The 27677-nt window shown below is 38.4% G+C and overlaps 1 protein-coding gene across 2 annotated transcripts in view; it reads left to right on the forward strand.

Annotated features, from left to right (window-relative positions):
• Positions 1 to 3162: 3162 nt before the first annotated feature.
• The window catches only part of adam12b (ADAM metallopeptidase domain 12b), a 146859-nt gene continuing 122344 nt past the window's right edge, over positions 3163 to 27677 (forward strand). For both annotated transcript variants that reach the window (XM_083550436.1, XM_083550437.1), the window contains exon 1: positions 3163 to 3469. In XM_083550436.1, coding sequence (XP_083406562.1) covers positions 3370 to 3469 — 100 coding nt within the window. In that variant the 5' untranslated portion in view covers positions 3163 to 3369. The remainder of the gene's footprint in view (positions 3470 to 27677) is intronic.

Raw genomic sequence — 27677 nt, forward strand, 5'->3', positions numbered from 1 at the left:
TTGAATGGACATTATAAAGTTTTATAGAGCTAATTACGCCCTACTCTTAGAGCACTAATGAAGAGTCGAACCAATCAAATAAAAGAAATGACATTTCTTTTTAATCATTTTATGTGCTCCAAATTATATGGGCGTCTAATTATCGGATAAATGCCGAGTTAATAGAGTCTCCGGAAAAAAGACATATGCACATACATAGACTAATACATTATTCATAGAGTGATTAATCACCCCACTGTTTCAGCCTGAAAGAAATACATCACTCCAATGCTTTGGGATTAGCATGAGGGTTTTCAGTCAGTGTTCTATACAGCATATCCTTTTACAATGTCATATTTTAAGAAAATGCGACCCTTTTGTTATATCAATTACACAAAATGGGTTGTCTTCCTTTTTTTTTTCTTTACACAAATAACTACTAAGAAATGTTTGCTTTCAGCATGATGCTTTATAATGTACTACACTGATATCTGTCTACTTGTCTTTCTAATTTTAGATATTATTCCCTTGTTTGTCTCTTTCAATAAATTGAGCTGCTAGCACAAGTTGAAAATGTAATCTGTTGTTTGAGAGAGAATGGAATCTTCTGCAATTCCTTGAAATGCCTTTTGTGGTCATGGAACATGGAATTTTGTATGATTGACTGAAAGAGGATGAAAGCTCCTCTCACAGAGAGGGTCACTAAACAGAAAAGGACAGGATAACATCATGATAGGAGAAAGATTGCTGACTCTTATCTAATCAAAGACAAGATCAAAGGTGAAAACTGAATACATTTTTTTTTCCATAAAGAAAGTGCCTGGAGAAGAAAAAGATGAATATTTTTGGGGGTGCAGGATATACAGTATATAATGCTACAAATACACCTACATGCATATCTTGGACACTAGAAGGAAATCTGAGAACAAGGAAGAAACCCAAGTTAACAGAGATGATCAGATGTTACAGAAAAAAAAAACTGAGCTGAAAACTACAGCGGGAACCCTGGAGTAGTTAAACTGCCCACTGAACGACAAATCCACCTGTTTTTGCGATTTTTCTCACATACTGTGACTGACATATTCGGTAGCTTATACACTAAGAAAAAAAATAGCAATATAATTTGAAGATGACTATAAATTACTATTTGTTTTTTAGCATAATAGTAAGAACAGTTTTAACTAACACTATTCCTGAAAATGTGCATTATCACAGACGTCAGTTCCAACACAAACATGCCAAAATTTGTGTTTGATTATAGATACGACTGAATTCCAGGTGATCTTTGCTTAGGAAGGGTTTATTTTATGCTTGGGTAAAAAATACCATTCATGAAAGTGATGTCTGTACTATGGAGTGTAGCACTACTCAATGATTTCTTTAAAATTGCTTTTTCATAGCAAATAAAAATATATGCTGTATGGTCTATGGTTTGTTACCACAAAGTTGGAAGCACACACCAGTGTAGAATGGCTTTGTATGCTGAAATTTACAATTTCCCTTCACAGGAACTAAGCAGTCCGAACTAAGTTTTGAGTAAAAGAACTCAAGTGGCCTTGACATATTCCTGACCTCAACCCCACTGAACACCTTTGGGATAAATTGGAAGGTGACTGCACCCTAGGCCTCCTCACCTAACATCAGTACCTGAGCACATATTTCAAGTCACCTACCAAAATCTAGTAGAACACTTTTCCAGAGGAATGGAGGTCATTATAACAGCTGAAGTCTCCATCGTGTTGTGTCCCCAGCATGTTTATGACAGCAAGTGACGGAGAGGTGCTGCTTAATAAAACAAAACGCAACATGCCCTAATCTGTCAAATGCTGCAAACGTGACCTGTACTGCAATTACATTTCATGTTAAAAGTATATGCAATTAAACCCTTCTAAGTGAAAGTTACTAAAGATACAAAAGGTTTTTCCTTAAAAGTACCCTCCACCCACGGTGGCAAGGAATGTACAGTTTATTAATTTTTTCTGAGTAAGTATGCTACTTCTTCTATCAAGGTCTATGTTTTAACCCTGGTTCAATCCTCAATTTTGGTTACTGTTTGGTTAATATTGGTCATGTGTGTGTGTGTGTGTGTGTGTGTGTGTGTGTGTGTGTGTGTGTGTGTGTGTGTGTGTGTGTGTGCACCATAGTGTTATTTACTCAGAGATGCCAAATATACATACATCCTTTACTCAAGGAGGAGTACAGACACTTATGTTTTGAAGATTGAAGTAGTTACTACAATTTTTTCCCTCAATAAAAGTAAAGAAGTTTGGGCTCTGACATGTACTTATGTAAGTAAAAAGTAGCCTTTACGACACCCTCTTTTAGTGTCTAGCTGGTAACTAGACCTTACATCAGAATATAAAATTTTGTTATATAATGAATTAACATCCATGTCATGTTTATATCGCTGACTCCCTCTGTCTCATCCACGTCAACTATACTGTACTTCTTTTGCCTTCTGCCTTGCTTGTTGTTAGAGTCGTAGGCTAGCCGATGTCTATGGTGTGTGATGGCCAGGAATGATATACCAGTGGTAGGTTGAAAAAGCCACACAATTATAAGAAATAGGTTGATGGGCTGAAAACGGTTTGTACTTATTTCTTATTCTTTATTATTGATCATGTCATCAAATAGATTAAAATCAAAGTAACAAGCCTGGGTTGAAAATGTAAGAAGTAGAAAGTACAGATATTTGTGTAAAAACTGTAATGAGTGAAAGTAAATAGTTGTCTGAAAAAATAAATAGTGAAGTAAAATACTAATACCAGAAAAATCTACTTCAGTACAGTAACGAAGTATTTGTACTTCATTACTTCCCAGCTCTTTATTTTCTGTATGTAAATGTCTCGACCCGAATTTTTATTTGCAGTTCCAAATAGTAGTCCATGAGGACTTTCATCAAATCTGGCAACATATAGTAGCTGAAAGCTCAGAAAGAGTGCACATGGGAATCCAGCTGTTTAAGTAGCGCGGGGTTTCAGCCCATTAAATGAAGCCTCTCTCTCTCTCTCTCTCTCTCTCTCTCTCTCTCTCTCTCTCTCTCTTCTCTCTCTCTCTCTCTCTCTCTCTCTCTCTCTCTCTCTCTCTCTCTCTCTCTCTCTCTCTCTCTCTCTCTCTCTCTCTCTCTCTCTCTCTCTCTCTCTCTCTCTCTCTCTCTCTCTCTCTCTCTCTCTCTCTCTCCGTGCAGCACGCGCCACTGTTTCACTATGGATTTCCATTCTGCAGGAGAAGGAAACTTTTTCTTACGGACTGAATCCGCCCCTGTGCATTTTGGGATTTGATGGTGGGCTGTTCGCAGGAAGTCCCTCCACATCCTGCCTCCTGCATCACTGCGCTCTGAGGGTTTATTAGAGCTGCTCTTTCCTGCACGCGTGCTTTAATCCGGTAAACATGATGCACCGGCAGCGCGCGGACAAATGCACTCTCACAGCTGCGCTTGTGCACGCGCTCGTGCTGCTGACCGTCACACTCGCCGCTCAGTTACCTAATGGTAAGCCTTTACATCCCACATTCAACACTATTATAGATTTTTTGCTTTTTATTATTGACACACAAAAGTAAAGAAATAAACAAATCGTGGCCACAGGCGAATCTTTTATTTGTTTATATATATATATATATATATATATATATATATATATATATATATATATATATATATATATTGCTTTTGCACTACAGCCCGGGGGAAGTGAAATTAATGAGAAAAAAAAAGTTTTACACCCTTTGTTGTGGATCTGCCAGTCAGTATGAGAGCTGACAATCTGTTTTCTATTCTATTCTATTCTATTCTATTCTATTCTATTCTATTCTATTCTATTCTATTCTATTCTATTCTATTCTTCATTTATAGGAATATATATATATATACTTTTTTTTTTATGATATACCAGATATAAAAACTTGTATGTATTGCAAAACTGTATTTGCAGAAGTTTCTGTACTTATTCAGTAAAGAAAAGCATGCAAATGACATACAGATTATAGCAGTGGTGTGTGATCTCTCTCTCTCTCTCCTCTCTCTCTCTCTCTCTCTCTCTCTCTCTCTCTCTCTCTCTCTCTCTCTCTCTCTCTCTCTCTCTCTCTCTCTCTCTCTCTCTCGCTCTCAGTTTGAGAGACAGCACAAGAATAGAATATCTGACAGTAGTTTTGACCTTGTGGGGACATTTGGTTGCTGTAAAAAATAAACTAAAAAAAAAAACCACTCAGCAAGTATTAAAAAAGAAAAAAATAATCAAAGATTATTGATTGAGGTGTGATCTAAGTGCAGGCATGTCATTAATCACATGCATTAATAACTGTCAGGAGATGTTCGTTAGAAGGATAGTAAGATGAATTGTGTGTGTGTGTGTGTGTGTGTGTGTGTGTGTGTGTGTGTGTGTGTGTAGTAATCTACTATATGCATGGATCATTGATCTGAATATTAGTTTCCATCATATATATGTGTGCGTGAATGGGAATGAACAAAGCACAATGGCAGGAATGAGAGTAAAGAGACACTGTTTACATGAGTCAGCTGCATGCTTCCTCACTTATCAGGAAGAAAGAAGTGTGTGTGTGTGTGTGTGTGTGTGTGTGTGTGTGTGTGTGTGTGGGTGTGTGTGTGTGTGTGTGTGGGGGGGGGGTTGTGTGCTTATTAGTTACATACATCTGTTGTTTTTTCATTAAACACTTTCAACAAAGGAACAGAGAGACAGAATTTGCAATAAATACATGAATCCAATTATGTCCTAACATAAACATCAGTAGAAGTGTTAGAAAATGTAGTTCTCATGCCACAATAAATTAAACTTGTACAAATTAAAAAAGGTAGACAGTGTCTTCCAATAACTGCTAAAAGTACCGATCCTTTAAGTAATGCCCATGAGAACAGCACACTCCTGCTAGTGGCATGTTACAGTAGGAGTCATGTATCTGATCTGCCTATGGTCCATGGTGACGAGGTCCATCACCCAGTGGTCCAGTTTCTGTTTTGCCGAAGAATCTGCTATGTCATTTGTGTTTAACAATTGACATTTTAGTTAATTGACAATTCAAAAACATGAACAGTTGGTTAAAGGATCTGATGACCACAATTCTGTTTAAATAGTACCACGGGGTGTATCTTGGGTATAGGAAAGGAATAGTGTGGAGGTTCTCTCATGGAACACTCACAATATATATTATAATAAATATATATATATATATATATAAACATTTTTTTCCTATTTTGTCATGTTTTAATAGAAGAGTTTATTTTCCCTCTTTATGTTATTGCATTAGAATAATCCCTGCACACACAGCATCATAAAAATGGAAATGTATGTTATACTGTATACTTTAGAGAAGCTGCACGTTGAAAAATTAGAACATTGATTCAATGACAGTTTAATATGAATCAATACACTGAATATTGATTTATACACCATCATTTTATTACAAATGGATCAATGAATATCTTAGCTGATTAAAAAAAGTGTGTGTGTGTGTTTCCCAGAGCTTTTATTTATGATAATGTATACCTTATTTTATACAGGTTTACTATTTGAACATTACATCCAGAGCATGTTGATTTGGTAGAGTTAATACAGGTCAAAGTACTTAATAATTGTATTATTACTGCTACTTTTTTATACTACAAAACTTGATCAACATTTAAGTGGTACAACTTGTTTTAGATAGAAAGATAGATCGACAAAATAACATTAAAGCATGCCAAGGTTGTGCTTTGATTAGTGGATGTTCGTGGACGTCCAATTCTTAGTTGCACTTCCAACACATCATTTTGAATTTGATTAATAAGGTTGGCAGCAGTGTCATGTGTGATGTGCTTGCCATTGTCTCTTGTTATAGTCTGTTGCAACTTTAAAACATCTTTCCGATCCAGCCGTGAAAACTCTTTTGTCAAAGGCATTCTTGAAGGCTGTGTGAAAACTGGTAATGTATAGGAGACTTTTGGGACATCCTGTTTATTTGAGGATCAGTGGTTTATTTAAATCGGCAACATTTTTAAGAGAGTTAAAGAAAAAGTCGGGATTTTATACCTCTTAGCCTTCAGCGTCACCCCAGCACAGCTGATATCCCATTGCTCTGAGGTTTTAATGTTTACCAATAGATTAAATGAAAAGGGACAAGAGTAACCATGACAAACTATATATCATTCTAAATGACATATTCTCAGATAAATGTTTGTAGGCAACTAATTCTTTTTACATTTTCATAAAATGTACAATAGAAACTCATGAGACATGTGGCCCAGTACTTTTTTGGATTGCTCCTGGACTGATTTCATGTATTTATATATAAAATTTAAAAAAAGGTTCAATAAAGGAAATGTATATTTAAGGCATTTCATCATATAATACTTATTATCTTTTTGAGCAATATCAACTTTGAATGATTGACAGTTCAAAAGTGTATTCCAAATTGTGTATGTAGCCCACTTCTGTCAGGAACTGTTAACATTTAAAGTTAGGTAGGTCATTTTTTAGCTGTGATTTTAAAAGCGGTGGCGAAGACTAACAGTTTAAACTCTATATGTGTTACGGTTATGGTTTTTGTGCGGGAGTTGCTGGAAAAGGGATATGAATAAATACCTGAAATAACAGGTAATGTTGGTAAAAGTAGCTACAAATATTGACTCAGAGTTGGCCAATATGGTGTAGCATTATAACTCGGTTTTGTCTGATACAACATTAAAGACATGCTGTATTATTTAACCATGACAAAATATTTAACCAAAAATATCTACAGTTTGATAGTGGTTCAAGTCATAAGTCTGGACTGCTGTTATAGGATAGAGAGAGAGAGAGAGAGAGAGAGAGAGAGAGAGAGAGAGAGAGAGAGAGAGAGAGAGAGAGAGAGAGAGAGAGAGAGAGAGAGAGAGAGAGAGAGAGAGAGAGAGAGAGAGAGAGAGAGGTTTTATGCCTGCTAACATACTCCAGACTTATCAGGGTTGTAAGATGTTTCACATGTTAACTTTTAAACTTTTGAGTTATCAATCTGTGTGTGTGTGTGTGTGTGTGTGTGTGTGTGTGTGTGTGTGTGTGTGTGTGTGTGTGTGTGTGTTTTAAAACAAAACAATCCACAGAATCTCTGTTCTTTAGAAATGTAAAACTGTCAAATGTGTTCTTTGACAAGATCATAAGTCATTTAAAGGTAAGTGAATATTTATTAATATTCTTAACAGCACATACACGTGACTCAAACAGAACGAGAACCATGACGTGGTCAGCGTAGTAATCTTGCCTCTTACTTCTGGGGTGCACCTCTGTACAGAGTAACCTGATAAATGGAAATGGACAATGATTGGTTTACCTGCCTCCTTTTAAAATGACTGGAGGATGTTACTTAAGCATATAAGTAGTGTGTGTGTGTGTGTGTGTGTGTGTGTGTGCGTGTGTGCGTGTGTGCGTGTGTGCGTGTGTGCGTGTGTGTGTGTGTGTGTGTGTGTGTGTGCTGTCTATATTTAAGCACTTGTCACTAACACCTGATACTCAGCAGGGAATGTTGTATAGAAACTGTCTTTTGGTTTTTATAGTCATTTATCACCCTCTGTCACTCTGAACGCACCGCAGTGTGTATTTATGTGTGTGGGTTTGTTGTAATTGGAAAATGTCTTGTACTAAACTTATACATTTGACATTGCATGAGATTATCAACTTTACAAATTTTCTGCATCACAAGTCTGTCTGGTCAAAAACAAAAACATTTGGACACTGATATTATTATTATTTTATGGTTATTAGTATTTAGGTGTCTATTGGAGTTAATACTGTATATGAGCTCACAGTGACTACTTTCAGCTTTAATTTCAGGGTATTCACATCTAAAATGGTGTGGGAATTACACTAAGTTTTATATGATCCCATCTTTTTTAAGGAACGACGAATAACTGGACAAATGGACAGTCATCAATTTAACTGTAAATTTTCGATAGTTTGGTAATTAATCCTTTGAGATCGATGACTGCTTGGAGTCTGGAAGCCATAAATATCCCTAGCCACTATGTTTCTTCTCTGGGAATGCTCCGTCAGGTTTTTACTATGGCTGTCTTTTGTTGCTGCATGCTCTTGTGTACAGTTTTGTCTTCATGTTTGCTTCCAGAAATAAAGTTGGATTCGGTTTAGGTGACTGACTCGGCCAGCACTAATTTTTGCACTTCTTGGCTTTAAAAACGTCTTGTGTTGCTTTTGAAGTATGCATTTTAAGTCGCGCACCTATTGTAATATGCAGCTTTGGGAAGCAGTTGTCTGAATCTGAGCAAACAAAACAGCCCTGTACACTACAAAATACATTCTCAATAAATACAAGGTATCCCGTTTCATTGTCATGCTTTCACTGGTAGTATCAGGGAAAAATTCGAAGGATGTACTGATTAAACTACATTTCCATCTTTACTGCAATTGTTCAAATTCTGCAAATTACCAATGTACAGGTTGTACCTGTCAGAGAGTCACCAGTCACGCCTCCCTCCAAGGCTCAACACTCTTGCTCAGCCTCTCCCTCCTACTAATTACCTACACCTGTCCTCTATTTACCCGTCCCATTTATAAGGCCACTCTTCCCCTCTGCCCCCCGTCCGATCTACAGTTTATGACCGTAGATCATCCGGACTACCTACCGCTCTTACTGCCTGAGTTTCCATGCTTCTAGCAACGCTTCAGGTGAAGCACTCATTTAAGTTTGCCATTTCCTGCAGTTTTGTTTCCGTCTCGTTTTCCTATCCGTGACAGTACCTCTGAGATTGCTATTACTTTTTTGATAATTCAAATAAGAAAGGAGCGTTTCAATGTCTCAACTATGTCTAGACCAATAAAAAAAGCAAACAAATAAGAAAATAGAAAAAAAAGACAAAGCAAAACCATATTTGTCGTAATTGCTATAGGATTTCAAGGTATCATACAGCTAAAATGAAACCTTAAAATAATTAACATGAATTATTTAATATGATATATATTTGGCACTTTTCTAATGTAAATGTATATTCTACTGAAATATAAAATAATATAAATATAAATAATAATAGTGAAATAATAATAATAATCATAATCATAAAAATAAATCACAATCATAATAAAATTATTATTATTCCGTCACTTTCCTGGATACAAAGTTTTTCATGACAGTGAACTTGATTATTTACACCCTTCACTCTGACAGAAGCACACCAGGAATCCCAAACACAAAAAGACAACATAAAAGAGTCGAGCTCGTGTTTGTGAATGTGCCGTGTGTGTTTGTGCTGTGTGTGTGTGTGTGTGTGTGTGTGTGTGTGTGTGTGTGTTTGTATGTCTGTCTGTGCATGTGCACTCACTTCCAGTTTATGTCTCTAATGCGGAGTTGCAAATTTTGATGTTTTATACTGGAATTTTGTTTGAATCTTGGTTTCCCAAGTGTGAAGCCTGCAGGCGTTCAAATCCAGACTAATTTAACACCTATGCTCTGTGGTAAAACAGGTGGGAATTAGGCTTTAAGTTCATATTTCCCTTGCTGGGGGAATTTGTGCAGAGGCGTGTGTGTGTGTGTGTGTGTGTGTGTGTGTGTGTGTGTGTGTGTGTGTGTGTGTGTGTGTGTGTGTGTGTGTGCGTGTCTGTGTCTGTGTTATTCTTTAGGGGATTCAGGAATGATATTTTAGAAGGGTGTGGTAACGTGACCCAGAGTAGAGCACTACTCTACTTGCGACCTACTTGAACGCTGTGTGTGTGTGTGTGTGTGTGTGTGTGTGTGTGTGTGTGTGTGTGTGTGTGTGTGTGTGTGTGTGTGTGTGTGTAAATGGTTTGCAGGAAGTTACCCTGAAGTTGTGTTGGTCACCTCTTAGTGGCTTTGCCATTCACGTCTGTCAGGTGCACACACCCAAAAAAACCATATGTTCCACAAAAATTTCACCTTCAACTGAAACAAATGTATATGTGCTGTCTAGTTTGTTATGTATTAATTTACATTAATATATGTTATACACCAAGCTTGTTAGGTTTATGAAATAAAACTATTATGCAAGTTTAAACTACTGATATCCAAACTTGCTGACTGTGCATTAACTATTTCATTTTACCATTTGGGCATGGACAGTGAAGGATAATCGCTATACTGCTTTAATGGACATTTTTTTTCTTTTGCTATTTGGGGGAACGGCTGACATTGGAAAATCAGATTTCTCTGCATATATCAGATTTTTCTGGAAATTTCAGATTTTTCAAATTCGAATGTAAGCAAATGTGTCATATTAACTGCTTTGTACAAAAGGTCCCATTTTTCCAATGTCAAATCTCTTCTATTGAAGCACCTATTTAGAAAACACTCCTAGTGTTCCTAGATTTAAAATGCCTAAATCCGGTCAAAAGTTTGTCTATTCCAGCGTGAGTGCACACTGTTGTATTTCACAACTGCTTCAATCTATACAATCAACTTTGTAAGATTTTATCTTTTTTTTATGTTAGAAAAATTAATCTGGTGTAAAATCTTTTCCCAACTTTTCTCCATTGTAATTATTATTATTATTATTTTGTAAAATTACAAAAATTTGAGTAAAGGTTCATGTATATAACTAGCTGGATCAAACTTCATTCTTTAAATTGTTTCATAAATGTAACTATATCTAAACAAACATATGTTGTTTTAATTTTCTTTCAAATTTATTGTGTATGTTTTAAGTTTAGAGAATAGTTGCGAGAATAAAAAGTGCACCAGAGCCTCAAATTTTAAATAACTACCTGTCAAGAAGAAAAGCGAGCTAGGCCTTGGTTATCAATCAAAGCACTATCAAAAAAACCTTGTCAGATAGGAAGACTTTATAAACAAAGGAGAAATGCATTTAGTTCTGAAGAATAGGGCTGTCATGATATTTTTATCTAAGCTAACTGCTTAGAATAAAATGGAATCATGACTTTGAGTGCATTATAATTTTGTAGTGGGGGTGTACAACTATAATTTCATTGTATAACGACTACTGTAATTGGTCAAGGTGGGAATAGTTTACTTTATATTTTTTTTGTATTAGATATTCATTTATGTTTCAAATGTGTTACTTTATAGGCAGTAATGGCATGATTTTTGATTGTACTAGTCAAATGTGTCATGCAGTAAGAGACATTTATGTGTGTATGTTACAAGAGTGGAAACTATTATGCTTCATTTCTAAACTGTAAAATTTGTCATGTAAATTAACAGTAGAATATTGGCAACACGGTAGTCTTAAGTTTACTTTTATTTTGCATATTCATATTGAAATTAGCTATACACTTTGTTACTCTAATACAACAATGCCCTGACTTCCAGTAACCTGCAGCATTTTCTAGATTTAACAGCAGGCTACTAGCAGGGTTGCCAGTACAACCATGTACTAAAAGATTGCATTAACAAACTTCATATCAAGAGAAAGTTAAAGAAGGAAAGCCTCATCATATAATATGTGTGAATGATTCCTTATGAAAAATTACTGATGGTTTCATGTTTTTTCTGTTGATGGGACAGCTGTACCGAGCAACCTCGCGCCTTTAGAATAAAAAGCACAAACAACAGAAAGAACTGTTGAATTACAGACACTCGGACACTGATTCAAATCCTTTTCAGAACCTTGAAGTGTGTCACGCAGTTAGGAGGAAAGGTGGATGCAAGTAAAGATTACATCCACTACATTTCTTACTCTAGAAAAAGTTATAAGTAAAAGAGAGGGAAGGATCACAGGGTTTCTATAAATCCTAGGCTGAGCAGCAACAAGTTCTTAATGCAAGAGAGCTGGGTTCATAAAAAGTACAGGTTTATAAAGGCACGTATGGAAGACATCTTGAGCTCTACTGGCACTGTATCTTCTCTTCTTTAGATCAGACCAGGCAATCTTTTGAAAATTAATAGAGAACAATTACATGCACCAAGAGCAGACAATCAGGTCGCTAGTGCTATACCACAAATAATCTTTTATTGACCAGCAACAGAAAAGAAACCTTTTCTGTTTTACAGATGTTAATACAGAAATTACATTACTAGAATGTACACTGAATGTATTAGCCATGACTTTGAAATATCGGCTTTCTAAAGTCATACATGATGTAGAATTAATGCAATTCCAAGTTGATAAACATACACATACACCTAAATTACATCTAGATCCTTGTGTGTATCTACACTGGCAAATGGCAATGGCAAAAATGAAGCTTTTAATAATAGTGTGTTCATGATTTTTACATTTGTGTACAAAAATAAATAATTCATTTTCCTAAAACAAACGACTGCAGCAAAAAAGGTGAAAAAGAAGGTGGCACAGGAGCTATCAGAAGCTTTTTGTTTCATTCTGGATAACTTTTTGAGCAATGATTTGTGGTTATGACCATTAAAAGCTTCACATTTGCCATATTTGCTTGAATCATTTTATGTTGCACAGGAGTGTAGAAGAAACTGCATGTAGTCAAGAACTCCTAGACTCCACTAACAACCGAGTCATAAAGGACATGCCGTTAAACACGCTAGCAACGAGGAAATTTATGAGCATTGGTTTACAGATTTCACATACTACATCACACTAAAGGTTAGAACACACGCCCATGATAATTAAAGCAACATGATCCTTTTTTTGTATCTAGTGAGCATTGCATTGTGGACCGGGTGTGTAATGTTCATCTCCCAGTTCCATCACTGTACTGTTGCAGCAAGAGCAAAAAAAAAAAGAAATCTTTGTACTGTCAGATAAGATCAATCTTTTAGCAAAGTAGACTAAAATCTGAAAACAGAACTCCAAAATATTGAAAAGCTCTCTTTTATTTTTAAATTCTTTTAATTTTTTTGACATAGTATTGATTATAATTTTGTTTTATTTCAGTCTTGTCTGCTGTCAAAATTTTACTGAAGGTGACTTTATTGACATTTGCATGTTTTCTATTGTTGTTATTTTTGTTTCAATCTGTGATGTACTGCACTTTATATCATTTCCATCAAAAATCTAACTGGCTAACAAGTTCTCTTAAACTGTCATTATCATGAAAGACAGAAACAGCAAAGGGAAATTCCCATCAAACTCGTTCAAACACACAAGTGACTTGCTAAATTTATGTTGTTATAAGTATATAAGTATGCTAATATTCTAAAGCTAACACTAGTATTATATGCTCTGAGCTTGTTTTACAGGGGTGTACTGGGTGCCTGGATTACTTATTTTTCAACACATTAACTCCCAAATAAATTTTATACATTTGATGCATTAAATCAATTATTTCCTGTTTTTAAATAATAATATTTATAATAAACTCCAGGAGAGAGAAAAAAAACCCTGCTGCTTTTATTAAATTATTTAACACATTCTGGTAACAGGATTCATTCCGGTTTTGAGGATGTTCCACAATATTATAATGCAGCTACATACAAAATAAAAATGTTAAAAAGCATCAAATATTGTTATTAATAATGTAACCCTTTTAATGTGTTAGAAAGCTGCCTACCTAGTTTGTGTTAGCGTGCCAAATGGGTATTTATGTTATCTGACTATATTATTATTGTTATATATTATAACAATTAGTTATAACAGTAGTGACTTCTTTTTCTTCTTGCGGCTTTTCCCATTAGGGGTCACCACAGCGGATCATCAATCTCCATACCCCCCTGTCCTCTCCATCTGCCTCTTTTAACCCAACTACCTTCATGTCTTCTCTCACCACATCCTTCCTCTTTTCCTATTAACTGGTGGCTCCATCTTCAGCATTCTCCTCCCGATATACCCCATGTCCCTCCTCTGCACAAACCATCTCAAGCTCGCCTCCCTCACCTTGTCTCCAAAATGTCCTACATGCACTGTCCCTCTAAAAAAAAACTCATTTCTAATCCTGTCCATTCTTGTCACTGCCAATGAAAACCTCAACATCTTTAACAATAGTGACATCTGATGGGCAATTTTATGTTAGGAAAGAGGTAAAAAGTCACTGTTTCACATAATCAAATACATTTTGCTAAAAATTGCAAAGTCAAATAGAACATCTAAAAGCAGCATGTTTTTATCTCTTTCTCAAATTGACAACATAAATTTTATTTGTGTGCGTGCGTGTTAAAAATAAAGATTTTGAATTGAATACTGAACATTGACAAGGTGTTTGTGTTCATATGCATAAATCACAGTATGTGATTGTTTAGTGTGCTCCTTACTGTGCATATATGTTTCCCACATTTAGGTGCTCCACCCTTTTGTCCCAAACATCCCTAATGGGAGCAAGCTTGTGATTTAAATGGCGAGCAGCTCTTGTCCCTCGATTGTCAAAGCAGATAACTCTTGACAACACATAAAAGGTCTGAATGGTAGCTCGTAAAATGCTCTGGGGTGACTCACCATCCCATAAGCTGGCTGTAGCCTCATTACTGGATCTGTACACTCCAGCAAGAACCAACGGCCCTATATAAGCATTTAGGTGTGTTTTGTCAATCTCCACTCAGCTGTTGCCAAACACGCTTTACCCTTTAGTGTTTGTCATCTCAAGCAGGATCCTCTAAACAGATGGTGGTATGAACAACTCAAATTCTGTCCTGATGTATTTAAAATGTGACACAGCATATCTAGTAGACCTCGGGGTTATTCTGATCATGTTCTCAGTTGGTGCTCTGCCTTGGTTGGAATAAGGGATTGACGAGCATGAGATGTTACCTTTTTTTATTTGAAGATTTTTTGTGCCATTTGGACTGTCCTTTTAATCAAATGTATCTTTTTCTTCAGGAACATACTCCACATCGTCCTCATCCTCAGACACATCCTCCTCACTGTCACTTTGCTCTCTGTCCTCAATATTACTCACATGACCAAATATATGGTCAGTAACCTTATAGACACTGAATATATGTTGTGTCTATGAGGTTATTGACCATATCTTTGTTCATGAAGGAAATCTGTGAATAAGGATGATGTGAAGTATGAGCCTGAATAAGACACATCTGATGACAGCCCAACGACAATTAATCTCTTGCTCATGTTGAAATAGACTGATGATGCTACAGACTGAAACTGATAACACACAAGCTTTATTTACAGGTAGCAATGTTCAGAGAATTCTGTGCATATTGTTCATACCACACCCCCAAAATCAATATTCCACAAAACGTTTTAAATGATACATGGATGTATATAACAGTCAAAATACTTGGTGTTTTAAATTTGACCCATTGCACCACAGACGCTTTTAAGACCTTCAGAATTTACTAAAATGGTGACTGTTTCTTTTGTCGTGTTAAAATTGCTGTCTTTGAGGAGATCATGAAGGCTTGTTCAAGCAAAAAAGTAAATATAGTTTTTTACATATAACTTGAAAACATGTCAAATTTCACCCCAACACAATATAAGGTTAAAAAAAAAAGATTAGAAATGAAAAAAATATAGATAAAGGAATGTATGTATGAATGGACTGCTTGTTAGATAGCAGAACCATAGGGTCATTCAGATCCCTATACTTTTGTGAACGTCTTTTTGGATGACTGCACATGTATTCAGTGGAAGAGAAATCTAGCAGCAGAGGCAAAAAATGGTTGGGTTCTTTGATGGTTCTCCACATTTATCATCACACAATGAAAAACATATGGCTACAGATGTTAATCACCAGACACATACTACATTGCCATGAAAGGTAAGCATTAGTACATACTGTAAAGGTACTTTAGTGAAACAAACACAAAAGAAATACATAAAACATAGCCAACCAAACACAAAGCTATTCACAGGTATACTGACACTGATACCTGGGTCCTTATTTTCTTTGTTGAGTCAACAAAGTCAAGTTGACTTGAAAGAACCATCTTTAATATTTAAAATAAAAGAAGCAATAGTGGCACCTTATGTGTCCCAAACAAAGGAAATAGCTGAGAACAAAAAAAATGCAGTGGCTTTCTTGCAGTTAAGTGTGGTTTGAAGCCAAATTATATATTTTATAAGAGCTCCAAATAAGCAAAGATAAATAGGTATGTGTACCGTATTTTCTGGACTATAAATCGCTACTTTTTTCCCCACACTTTGAACCCCGCATCTTAAACAATTAAGCGGCTAATTTATGGATTTCTTCCTGAATTTTCCGGGTTTCACCCTCTTGCCGAACGGGTTCAGGTAAACCAATTAAATTATTTATATCAAATTGGATGCGCTCCCACTGAATCAGGCCGCACCACATCATAAATATGGATGATGTTCCTCTGACGTTTGACCTGCCGCTCACTCGGACTGTCGGAAATGCGAATCATTCGTCACGCTGAAAACAACCGGGCATGAAAACACTCTTCACCTGTGTTCTGAGCTGCACGGCATCGGGAGAAAAGCTGCACCAATGGTGATTTTTAAACGCACGACGTTGCCAAAAGATAAACTCCCGAGAGAATTTGTTGTAAAAGAAAGGAGGAAGACTTTCTTGGTAGGCTACTGTTTAGATACAAGCCGTGTGTTAGGCGAGGTACGGAGGCGGAAACCGGAGTAACGGCAAACAAAGTTTATTTTAACAAAAGGCAGAGCCAACACAAAATACCCGCGTAGATCGGAAAAATCCGGCAAACGGCAGTCCAATAATAACATCCACGGTGCGTTATGGAGGAAGCGCGGCGCGGAGGAAGCGACGGAGTAGCGTTGGTAGTCCGAGGTGCGCTGGGGAAGGTAAACGCAGCTGTGGAGTGAGCGAGGAGTCCGGGAGGAAAAGGTATGTAGCGGAAGCAGCATACACACGACCACGCATGAACATATAATAACAGACGCTGAGTGGGGGTGAAGGAGGGGTTTATATTGGCGGTGTGATGAGCGAGTAGATGGGAGTCAGGTGTTCCCAATGAAGCCCGATTGCGAGCAGCTCTGTGCGGGCGGGGCACGCACGGGAGAAGGAGCGAGGTGCTTTGGGGAATGCCGAAGTCTGGCAGGGGAATTCCTGACACCGTGTAACAGACACTGTCTTTCGTTAAAGCCTGTGTAAAGTTCATTAGTTTCAGTGTAGGCTTATTTATGTTCAAAATAAAAATCTTTGTTAAATATAGTGAATGCGCTTAATAGTCCGGAAATTACGGTATATACAGTATGTATATTTATACATATTCAGAAAATTTAATAGATCAAGTAAATAGCAAACTGCTGTTATCACTGCTCCTACTGTTCAGCCATGTGGCATTAAGCAGCTAATTTAATATATAGTGCAGTGATTTTGTAAAGGTTTTACTATTTCCTATTGTATGTGTACTCCTTCCCCTACCCTGGCTACTCCAGTGCTCTATAGGTTATCGTATTTAGTGTGCAAGTGAGATAAATACCCTACAAAAATATAAATCAATGCAAAAGCAAAAAGAGAAAGGGTAATTAATGTATTAATAATATTTTTTTTTATTTGCTTGTCAAAATTCTTCTTCTTTTTCTTTCGGCTGCTCCCAATAGGGGTCGCCACAGCGGATCATCCGTCTCCATACCACCCTGTCCTCTACATCTGCCTTTTTTACACCAACTACCTGCATGTCTTCCCTCACCACATCCATGAACCTCCTCCTTGGTCTTCCTCTTTTCCTCCTTCCTGGTGGCTCCATCCTCAGCATTCTCCTACCGATATAATTCATGTCCCTCCTCTGCACATGTCCAAACCATCTCAATCTCGCCTCCCTCACCTTGTCACCAAAACGTCCAACATGCGCTGTCCCTCTAATAAACTCATTTCTAATCTTGTCCATCCTCGTCACTCCCAACGAAAACCTTAACATCTTCAGCTCTGCTACCTCCAGCTCCGCCTCCTGCCTTTTACTCAATGCCACTGTCTCTAATCCATACAACATCGCAGGTCTCACCACAGTCCTATAAACTTTCCTTTTCATTCTTGCAGATACCCTACTATCACAAATCACTCCTGTCACTCTTCTCCACCCACTCCACCCTGCCTGCACTCTTTTCTTTACTTCCCTAACACACTCTCCATTACTTTGCACTGTTGACCCCAGGTACCTGAACTCCTCCACCTTCTTCACCTCTTCTCCCTGTAACCGCACCACTCCACTGCCCTCCCTCTCATTTACGCACATATACTCTGTCTTACTCCTACTGACTTTCATTCCCCTTCTCTCCAGCGCGTACCTCCACCTCTCCAGGCTCTTCTCAACCTGCTCACTACTCTCACCACAAATCACAATATCATCCGCAAACATCATAGTCCAGGGAGACTCCTGTCTGACCTTGTCCGTCAACCTGTCCATCACCACTGCAAACAAGAAAGGGCTCAGGGCCGATCCTTGATGCAGTCCAACCTTCACCTTGAACCAGTCTGTCGTTTCTACTGCACACTTCACTGCTGTCACACTGTCCTCATACATGTCCTGCACCACCCTCACATACTTCTCTGACACACCTGACTTCCTCATACAATACCACAACTCCTCTCTTGGCACCCTGTCGTACGCTTTCTCTAAATCCACAAATACACAATGCAGCTCCTTCTGTCCTTCTCTATACTTCTCCATCAACGTTCTCAAAGCAAATAAGGCATCTGTGGTGCTCTTCCTTGGCATGAAACCATACTGTTGCTCACAGATGGTCACCTCTTCTCTCAGCCTGGCTTCCACTACTCTTTCCCATAACTTCATGGTGTGGCTGATCAACTTTATTCCCCTGTAGTTACTGCAGGTCTGCACATCTCCCTTATGCTTAAAGATCGGTACCAGCACACTCCTTCTCCATTCATTAGGCATCCTCTCACCTTCCAAAATCTTGTTAAACAATCTGGTTAAAAACTCCACTGCCATCTCTCCTAAACATCTCCATGCTTCGGTATGTCATCTGGTCCAACCGACTTTCCACTCTTCATCCTCTTAATCGCTGCTCTCACTTCCTCCTTACTAATCCTATCCTCTTCCTGCTTTACTAACTCCACATCATCCAATCTTCTCTCTCTTTTATTTTCCTCGTTCATCAGCTGCTCAAAATACTCCCTCCATCTTCTCAACACACTCTCCTCACTAGTCAACACATTTCCATCTCCATCCTTTATTGCTCTAACTTGCAACACATCCTTCCCAGCTCGATCTCTCTGCCTGGCCAATCGGTACAAATCCTTTTCTCCTTCCTTAGTGTTCAACCTCTCATACAGCTCCTCTTATGCCTTTTCCTTGGCTTTCGCCACATCCCTCTTTACCTGCTGCCGCATCTCCTTGTACTCCTGCCTACTTTTCTCATCACCCTGTCAATCCCACTTCTGTTTTGTTAACCTCTTTCCCCTTATGCTCCCCTGCACTTCCTCATTCCACCACCACGTCTCCTTGTCTTCCTTTCTATTTCCAGATGTCACACCAAGTACCTTTCTAGCTGCCTCCCTCATCACTCCTGCGGTAGTTTCCCAATCATTCAGATTTGCTTGTCAAAATGAAAACTTCAAAACTCAGAAGGTCTTTTTTTCAGTATTTTTTTCATTTTAATATTCTAAATGAAGTATGCTTTGACTTTTATGAAGTGTGCTTTAAATTAATAGAATAGCACAATGCAAAAGTATTCATGTGTTGCTCAAAAAAAAGAAAAAACTTCAAAAACGTCGACTTAATAGGGTTGTATATATATATATATATTTGGGGGTTGGGGAAATTTGCCATTTAACGTCAGTTATGTCGATCGGCGCCGCAGAAGAACTCGTGAAAATGGCGGAAAAATCAAGCCTTACAGATGCTACAGGTGTTGTATTGTATACTGGTGAATCTCTGCTGTTATGCCTTTTGTTGTTAAATGTTATGCAATGAACGGGAGGCGAAAGCGCGCTTGGTAGGAGCGGCAAAAGCAAAGAATTAACAACGGCAGGATCGGGGGGGAATCCGCGATGCGCTTTGGGAAGAAAAGAGCAGCCGGTGAGAGAGTGCCGGTGGGAAGACACGTACCGGGATACGCATGCGCGATAACAACGACCGCCATGAACCAACATATACCAACAATAACGGACAGTGAGAGTGTGGAAGTTTAAATAGGAGCTGGTGATTATGCTAAACGAGCACCATATGAGCCGGGAGCTTCAGAGTAAGCGGCCGAGAAATCAAGTGGATTCCTGACAGTTAACAAACATGTATGTACATTTTTATAGCATGCCTTCATCAAACAAATCGCGGCAACGTTGTTGTGTAATAAAAACCTCCAAAAACACGTGCATGCGCATTCTCATTTATTAACGCACATCATGTACATAAAGAAATTTCAAGCACGTTAATATACTGCCGCCATATTGATTTTCGGTTATCTCGATCATCGGTTATCTCGATGCTTTTTGGCAACCCCCTAGGACATCGACATAACCGGGTTCCACTGTGTATATATATATATATATATATATATATATATATATATATATATATATATATATATATATATATATATATATATATATATATGTGTATGTGTGTGTGTGTGTGTGTGTGTGTGTGTGTGTGTGTGTGTGTGTGTGTGCCTATTAACCATTTGTTCCGTTTGGGAGAGATTCAACGTTCCTCCAGAACCCTAGTGATACACTAAACAACATAGAGCTACAACACAACACAAAGCTACATAAAGTGCATCTAGTGCAACCTAGTGCAGATGAAAAACAGTACAGACAGACAATACAAACAGACAGACAACAGTATAGACAGACAGACAACACAAGACAATACACATAATACAAAACAGCGGTGACCAGTAAACCTACTGCATACTTTAAATATACAGTACTGTGCAAAGAGAACTATAAACACTATGCAGTGCAAAAACAGCAGTAAGAGAGGTGCAAAAAACAGCATGTAAACAGTGTAATATAGTTAAGTATAAATAATAATAAATAAATGGTGGTGGAATGGATTGAGATGAGTAATGAGTGTGTGTTAAGTTCAGGTTGTACAGTTTCAGTAACACACAGTTGAGTGAGTGTGTCCGTGTGTGTGTGTGTGTGTGTGTGTGTGTGTGTGTGTGTGTGTGTGTGTGTGTGTCTGTGAGTTCCAGTTTAGTTCTGTGTTGAGGAGCCTGATGGCTTGCGGGAAAAAGCTTTTACACAGTCTGGATGTGACGGCCCGAATGCTTTGGAACCACTTTCCTGATGGCAGGAGGGTGAAGAGTGTGAGTGTTGTGTGTGGTCATCCGCAATGCTGTTGGCTTTGTGGATGCAGCGTGTGGTGTAAATGTCCATTATAGAGGGGAGAGAGACTCTGATGATCTTTTCAGCTGTCCTCAATATCCCCTGTAGGGTCTTGCGAGCCGAGACTTTGCAGGTCCCAAACAAGCTCCAAAGGTCCCAAACCAGGCAGTGATGCAGCTGCTCAGGATGCTCTCAATGGCTTCTGTAGAACATGGTCAGGATCGGGGGAGGGAGATGGACTTTCTTTAGCCTTCTCAGGAAGTAGAGACGCTGCTGGGCTTTCTTGCTGATAGAGCTTGTGTTTAGTAACCAGGTGAGGCTATCCACCAGATAAACACCAAAGAATTTGGTGCTCTTGACGATCTAATGTAAATGTGAGGATCCATTGATGATCAGTGGAGAATGGCCTCTCTGTGCTTTTCTAAAGTCCACAACCATCTCTTTGGTTTCGACAACGTTCAGAGACAGGTTGTTGGCTCCACACCAGGCTGTTAAATGGTGCACCTTCTCTCTGAATGGTGACTCGTCGTTCTTGCTGATGAGACCCACCAGGTCGTGTCATCAACAAACTTGACTATGTGGTTCGATCTGTGCATTGGTACGCAGTCGTGAGTCAGCAGAGTAAAGAGCAGTGGGCTGAACACACAGCCCTGAGCGGCCCCAGTGCTCAGTGTGCAGGTGCTGTTCCTGATCTGGACTGATTGATATCTCTCAGTCAGGAAGTCCAGAATCCAGTTGCAGAGGGAGGTGTTCAGGCCCAGTAGGCTCAGCTTCTCAATCAGGTGCTGAGGGATGATTGTGTTGAATGCTGAGCTGAAGTCAATGAACAGCATTCGTACATACGTGTCCTTGTTGTCCGGGTGGGTGAGGGCCAAATGGAGGGTTGTGGAGATGGCATTGTCCGTGGAGCGGTTTGGACAATACGCAAACTGCATGGGGTCCAGTAAAGGTTGAAAGCTGGGTCTTAATGTTCCTCATGACGAGCCTCTTAAAGCACTTGATCACGATGGGTGTGAGCACGACGGGACGATAGTCATTGAGGCAGGAGACAGTAGACTTCTTCCACACGGGAACAATGGTCGTTGTCTTGAGGCAAGTAGGAACAGCGTTGTTGCTCAGGGAGATGTTGAAGATGTTGGTAAAGACATCCGCTAGCTGTTCTGCACATTGCCTGAGCACTTGAGTCAAGTCAAGTCATTTCAGGTTTATTTCTATAGCGCTTTTTACAACAGACATTGTCTCAAAGCAGTTTTACAGAATTTTGAATGTGTGAATGGTGTGCATTAATCCCTGATGAGCAGCCATGGCGACTGTGGCAAGGAAAAACTCCCTTAGATGTTATGAGAAGGAAACCTTGAGAGAAACCAGACTCAAAAGGGGAACCCATCCTCATTTGGGTGACATCAAGAGTGTGATCATAAATCTTTGAACAATACAGAACACTGGAGAGTGAGAACTAACATGAGCACTGGAATGCAAGATTATGAGTAATGACCTTTCTACATTCTTATACAGTCATTTGCTCCACAGAGCACCTGGTCACTGGGAGGAGGGGTGGTCTTCCTCGCCTTCACGTTGTTCTGTACCTTAAACTGGGTGTAGAAGTTGTTCATCTGGGAGGGAGAAGTCACGGTCACAAGCAGGTGATGTCTTGTAGTTCATGATCGCCTGGATGCCCTGCCACATGCGCCGGGTGTGTCCGCTGTCGTGGATTTTCTTTGCATGTACGCGCTTCGCCTCTCTGATGGCACGGGACAGTTTGGCCCTTTCTGTTCTTAAGGCTGTCTTGGCCCCTGCACTGATGGCAGAGTCTCATTGTTTCAGCAGCGCACACAAAAGCACTACATGCTTCTGGTTGAAGCATGTAGTGATGGACTTGGAGATGGTCACGTCATCAACGCACTTGCTGATGTAGATGGTCACTGATGATGTGTACTTCATCATAAGCGGGCTTGTATCATCATAGGCCTTGTCAAGGCCTAAATAAGTTTGAGACTTTGCCAGTGTCGAAGAGTCAAGAATTAGTCTTTAGGAAATCTCTTCATTATTTCCAGTTGGAGCAATACCGATAAACATTACATACATTGTTAGGTCAAGCCTTTACTTCAGGTTGCCTTGATTTGTTAATTTGTGTACATGTTAATCATAATGCTGTGGTTTCTAGAGGAAGGGATTACTTCTGGTAAAACTTTGTACATTCAGAAAGCAAAGATAAATCCAACATTAATTTCACAAGCTCTAGGTCAAGAACAAGATGCATGTTTACAGACTGACACTGAAGATGTGAAAAGTCCATGAACAAAACATAGCATAACCATTGTAATTCAAAATTTGTCCTACAGCTCTATCACAGACTTTAAATTACATCTTGACAAAGACATTTAAGGTTTAATAAAAAAAGCTTAAAAAAAAAATTGCACATGAACATTCATAGCTACACCGTTTAATTTTAACTTAATTATTTTGTTGTTTGGTTTAGACTACTGTATAAACCAGCACTTTAGAAATCAAGATACATGTCTTGACAATCACAAACACAGTTTAGGGTTTTAAAAAATAAACCATAAAAATAATCCATCATACATACATTTTTAATCAATCACAAAAAGTATTTGGGGACAAATCTAGTGTTTCTCTTTCATCAGAGGGTTTCTATTTCTCACAGTCAGGCTGAATGTACAGTGTTATTTCCAGTTTATAAGCATACTTACTGTATAATCATACCACTTTAACGGATGAATTATGTAATAATTTTATCTTTATGAATTACACTTTGAACCAGTTGACTTGTCACTCATATTTGTCATCCAAAAAAAAAAAAAAAAAAATTTAAATCTTTATAAATCCAAGTTTACAAGTTTTAAGAGAAACATACCAAAGACCAAAGAGATAAAGAAAGAGACAAACTGAGGGTGGATAGACAAACCTCAAGACACACACACACACACACACACACACACACACACACACACACACACACACACACACACACACACACACACAGGAAGTCAGATAATTTGTGTGTGTGTGTGTGTGTGTGTGTGTGTCTTTGGATCTTTGTATATATACTTTGTGTATACTGTATTTTCGTATCTACTAGATATATTAATATTATATATTTTAAATGTTTACATTATTAATATTATGTGTGTAAGAAAGAGCGAGAGAGAAAGAGACAGAGACAGACAGACAGTCAAAGCAAAAGAGACAAGAAAAAGAAAGGGAATTTAATTTTTAAACAGAGAAATGAGCTTTAAAGAATAGAAATAAAACAGTGAACAGCAGAAATATTCCACAACTCAAGCAATGGCCCTTTTGCTAGCCTTCATTTATCTGTCCTCCTGGGAATCAACATATCCTGCAACAGTCTGCCACATGATACCCTGTCTGGCCCATTTTTTCTTGCCTCAGAGCCTCTCATTATGTCATTGTAGGGCGCAGTTTCCCACTTCCTGCCTCTGGGAGCAGAGCTATGGGGAATAGGAAGCAGCTTAACAGAATCTGGCAGCGGAGGTTCAAGTGGGATCAGGATTCAGGGAGTGTGTTCAGCTCAAGGATTTCTGATGTGCTGAATGCTACGAGGTGCTGAGTGTGTGGGAGCTTAATATAGCATGAGCAGAATTTTCCCCACTTATGTTCAGTGACCTTGTATTCATAAGTACTGTCTCTCAGTGTCTTGTCTAATCGTATATGCGGTTTACATTGGACAGTAGTGTTTGCGCGAAAATGTATGGCTCTTAATGTAAAATTCATAAAAATACACTGAAGCTTTTTTATTATAGAATAAAAATGACAAATGGTCGATTCATATAAAAAAATATAGAGTCATTCTCTTTGCCATTTGCACATTTCGATCCATTTTACTTTTTAACAAATATAAAAGCCACAGTTGTGTGGTTATGTTCTCACTAGGAATGTGCCTTCTGCCTAATTTGAATTTTTAAATATGTATAAGAGTTAATGGAATGGATGAATGGATTTTCAATTAACCACCAGGAGAGAATACATCCATAATGTAGTATATCAAGTGGCAAGCACTGAAACTTTACTTCTATTGGTGGTAGTGTGCACAAATGTGTGTCAGAGGAAAGAGCAATAAACATCCAGCAAAAGGTTTGCTACAATTTCACCTGTGCTATGCATTATGATAACAGCATAAGCATGCATAAAGATAGCAGTTAATTTTCTGAATAGGTAATCGTCCTGTTTGCATTAAAATGACGGTCAGTGCATATATTTGTACATTATATTCACTGAACGAGTAAACAAAAACACCTCCATGTGAGAGTGAGACATCTGGTGTAAAATGAAAACTGCCAGGGAACAGATGCAATCTTCCGCAAGTGCTTCTGATGTATGCTGGAATTAGGCTGCTACCTGATTTGTGTCCACTGTGCTTTAATCCTTTTAACTTTTTTATTTAAGGCCCAAAAATGGAATTTCTGCTTGGTTTTAGTTGCTTGTGTTTAGTGTTTTGATTTATTTATTTGTGGTGCCACACTCCAGAGAAGTGTTTAATGGCTCTTTTAAAATTAAAATGAATAGGCGCCTGTAACATTCAAATCTATGCTTCATGAAGTGGTAGCTTTCACACAATCAGACTACGATTTGGCCACTCCAAAACCCGCTAGCAGGCATCCAAACACGTCTGCCACATGATACCCTGTCTGGCCCATTGTTGTGTGGTCAGAGAGCACACTAGTCAGACTCGGAAACTGCACAAATATATTTGTGTGGATTTAATATCTGTTTTTTATTCCACATTGGCTGACAAAGGAGAAGAAATTGATTTTGAATGAAAACATTTACCATATTTTTCGGACTATAAGCCGCTACTTTTTTCCCACGTTTTGAGCCCCGCGGCTTAAACAACGAAGCGGCTAATTTATGGATTTTTCCATGGTTTTTCCCGGTTTCACAAGCTTCAAGCCAAAAAACTGAGCGACATAACATTAGACCAATGAAATTTCCGAACGGAAACGAAAAAAACGCACCTCACCTGTGTTCTGAGCTGCACAGCTTCGGGAGAAAAAACTTCCACTGGTGGTGATTTTTAAACCCACGACGATGACAAAAGAAAAACTTGTTTTTTTTTTAAGAAGAAATAGTTGTGAAAGGAAGAAGGAATACAGTGAACAATGACTTTCTTGGTCGGCTACTGTTTAGATACAAGCCGTTGTAACGCGTTGAGTCAGGGTCATGGGAGAGCTCGCTAACTCCAGTTGCAGCAAAAATCATATAAGCACAGACAGGTTTCCAAAACTTGTGCTTTTTTATTTTTCTTGGCAACAGCGTTACGGGTTAGTCAAAGAAACTTAGAAATGAGCATCAGAAAATAATAAAGACATATTCCTCGGTCTTGCACACATGCAGTAATAGCGGAAAAATGCGGCTGCAGGCTATTCCCAAAATGCTGCTCTGCTCTTAAAGGAGCCACAACATATTTCACCCGTTACACCATGTAACTGACCCTGTCTTTTGTTAAAGCCTGTGTAAAGTTCATTAGTTTCAATGTAGACACCTGCGGCTTATAGACAGGTGCGGTGTATTTATGTTCAAAATAAATATTTTTGTCAAATTCAGTGGGTGCGGCTTATATATATGGGTGCGCTTAATAGTCCGGAAATTACGGTACACAAAAGACTTTTTAAGAAAAAACTGGACATCATGGGCAACGGTCAGCTAAAAAAATTCAAAACAGTTGTCAAGCTTTTCATGAATCAGTTTGTTCTGTAGAATTTGCACAAACCATGCAATCAGTTTTCATTCTCAAATCCACAGGAAAACCATAATGCATGGAAAAAAATGGTATGGTAGAACACCACTGACGGCCTAGGTGTTAAATGCACAGTCCGCACCTACTTAAACACCTCCCATAACCTTTTTCCTTGCCATGCTCTTGAGCAGCTAAACACAGTTATGAGACTGTACACACAAAAACCAAGCTGTGTCCTGATTAATCATATAACAGAACTTTGATTAAAAAGTTCATTTAAATTCATAATACTAGTGAACATTCATTCAAAAATCATACTAAATTTTCTAATTTAGAATATTTCTATATTTTGTAAGTTCTAATGGAGATTTTTAATGGAAATCAGAAATGTTGAGAAAGTATTATTTCTCTTCTGGCCAACAAGCAGCATCCAAATATTGCTTAATGCTGCTTTTTCTTTTTAAGCACCATTCCTATTACTGGCTTTATGTTGATGTGTAATGAATATTGGTTTCAGTAGGCCCAAAAGCTTGTGCATATTTTGGAGTGTGACTGTGGTTATTTGTGCTCATTCAGCTACAAGGGCATTAGTGAGGCCAGACAGTGACATTGGGTGAGGAGGTCTGGCATGTAGTCAACATTAAGTGGGATTTAAGGTCAGGGATCTGTGCCCAAGTTCTTCTATCCAAAATTTTATATTTGACCATGTCTCCTTTTGCAAACGGGCATGCTGGAAAATGTCTGGGACTTTTTAGTTCCTGTGGATGGAAATTGTAAGGTTACATCCTACAAAGACATTCTATGCAGTTGTGTGCTGCCAACTTTGTGGAAACAGTTTGGGCAAGAACCACATTCGGGTGTGATGGTCAGTTGTCAGCAAACTTCAAAGTGTATTTGAACAAGATGGGATGTGTTTAATATTGTCTATTCAGTGCAGTCTGTTTTGCATTAAA

Source organism: Silurus aristotelis (assembly GCF_946808225.1).
Source record: "Silurus aristotelis genome assembly, chromosome: 9".
Classification (NCBI taxonomy): Eukaryota; Metazoa; Chordata; class Actinopteri; order Siluriformes; family Siluridae; genus Silurus; species Silurus aristotelis.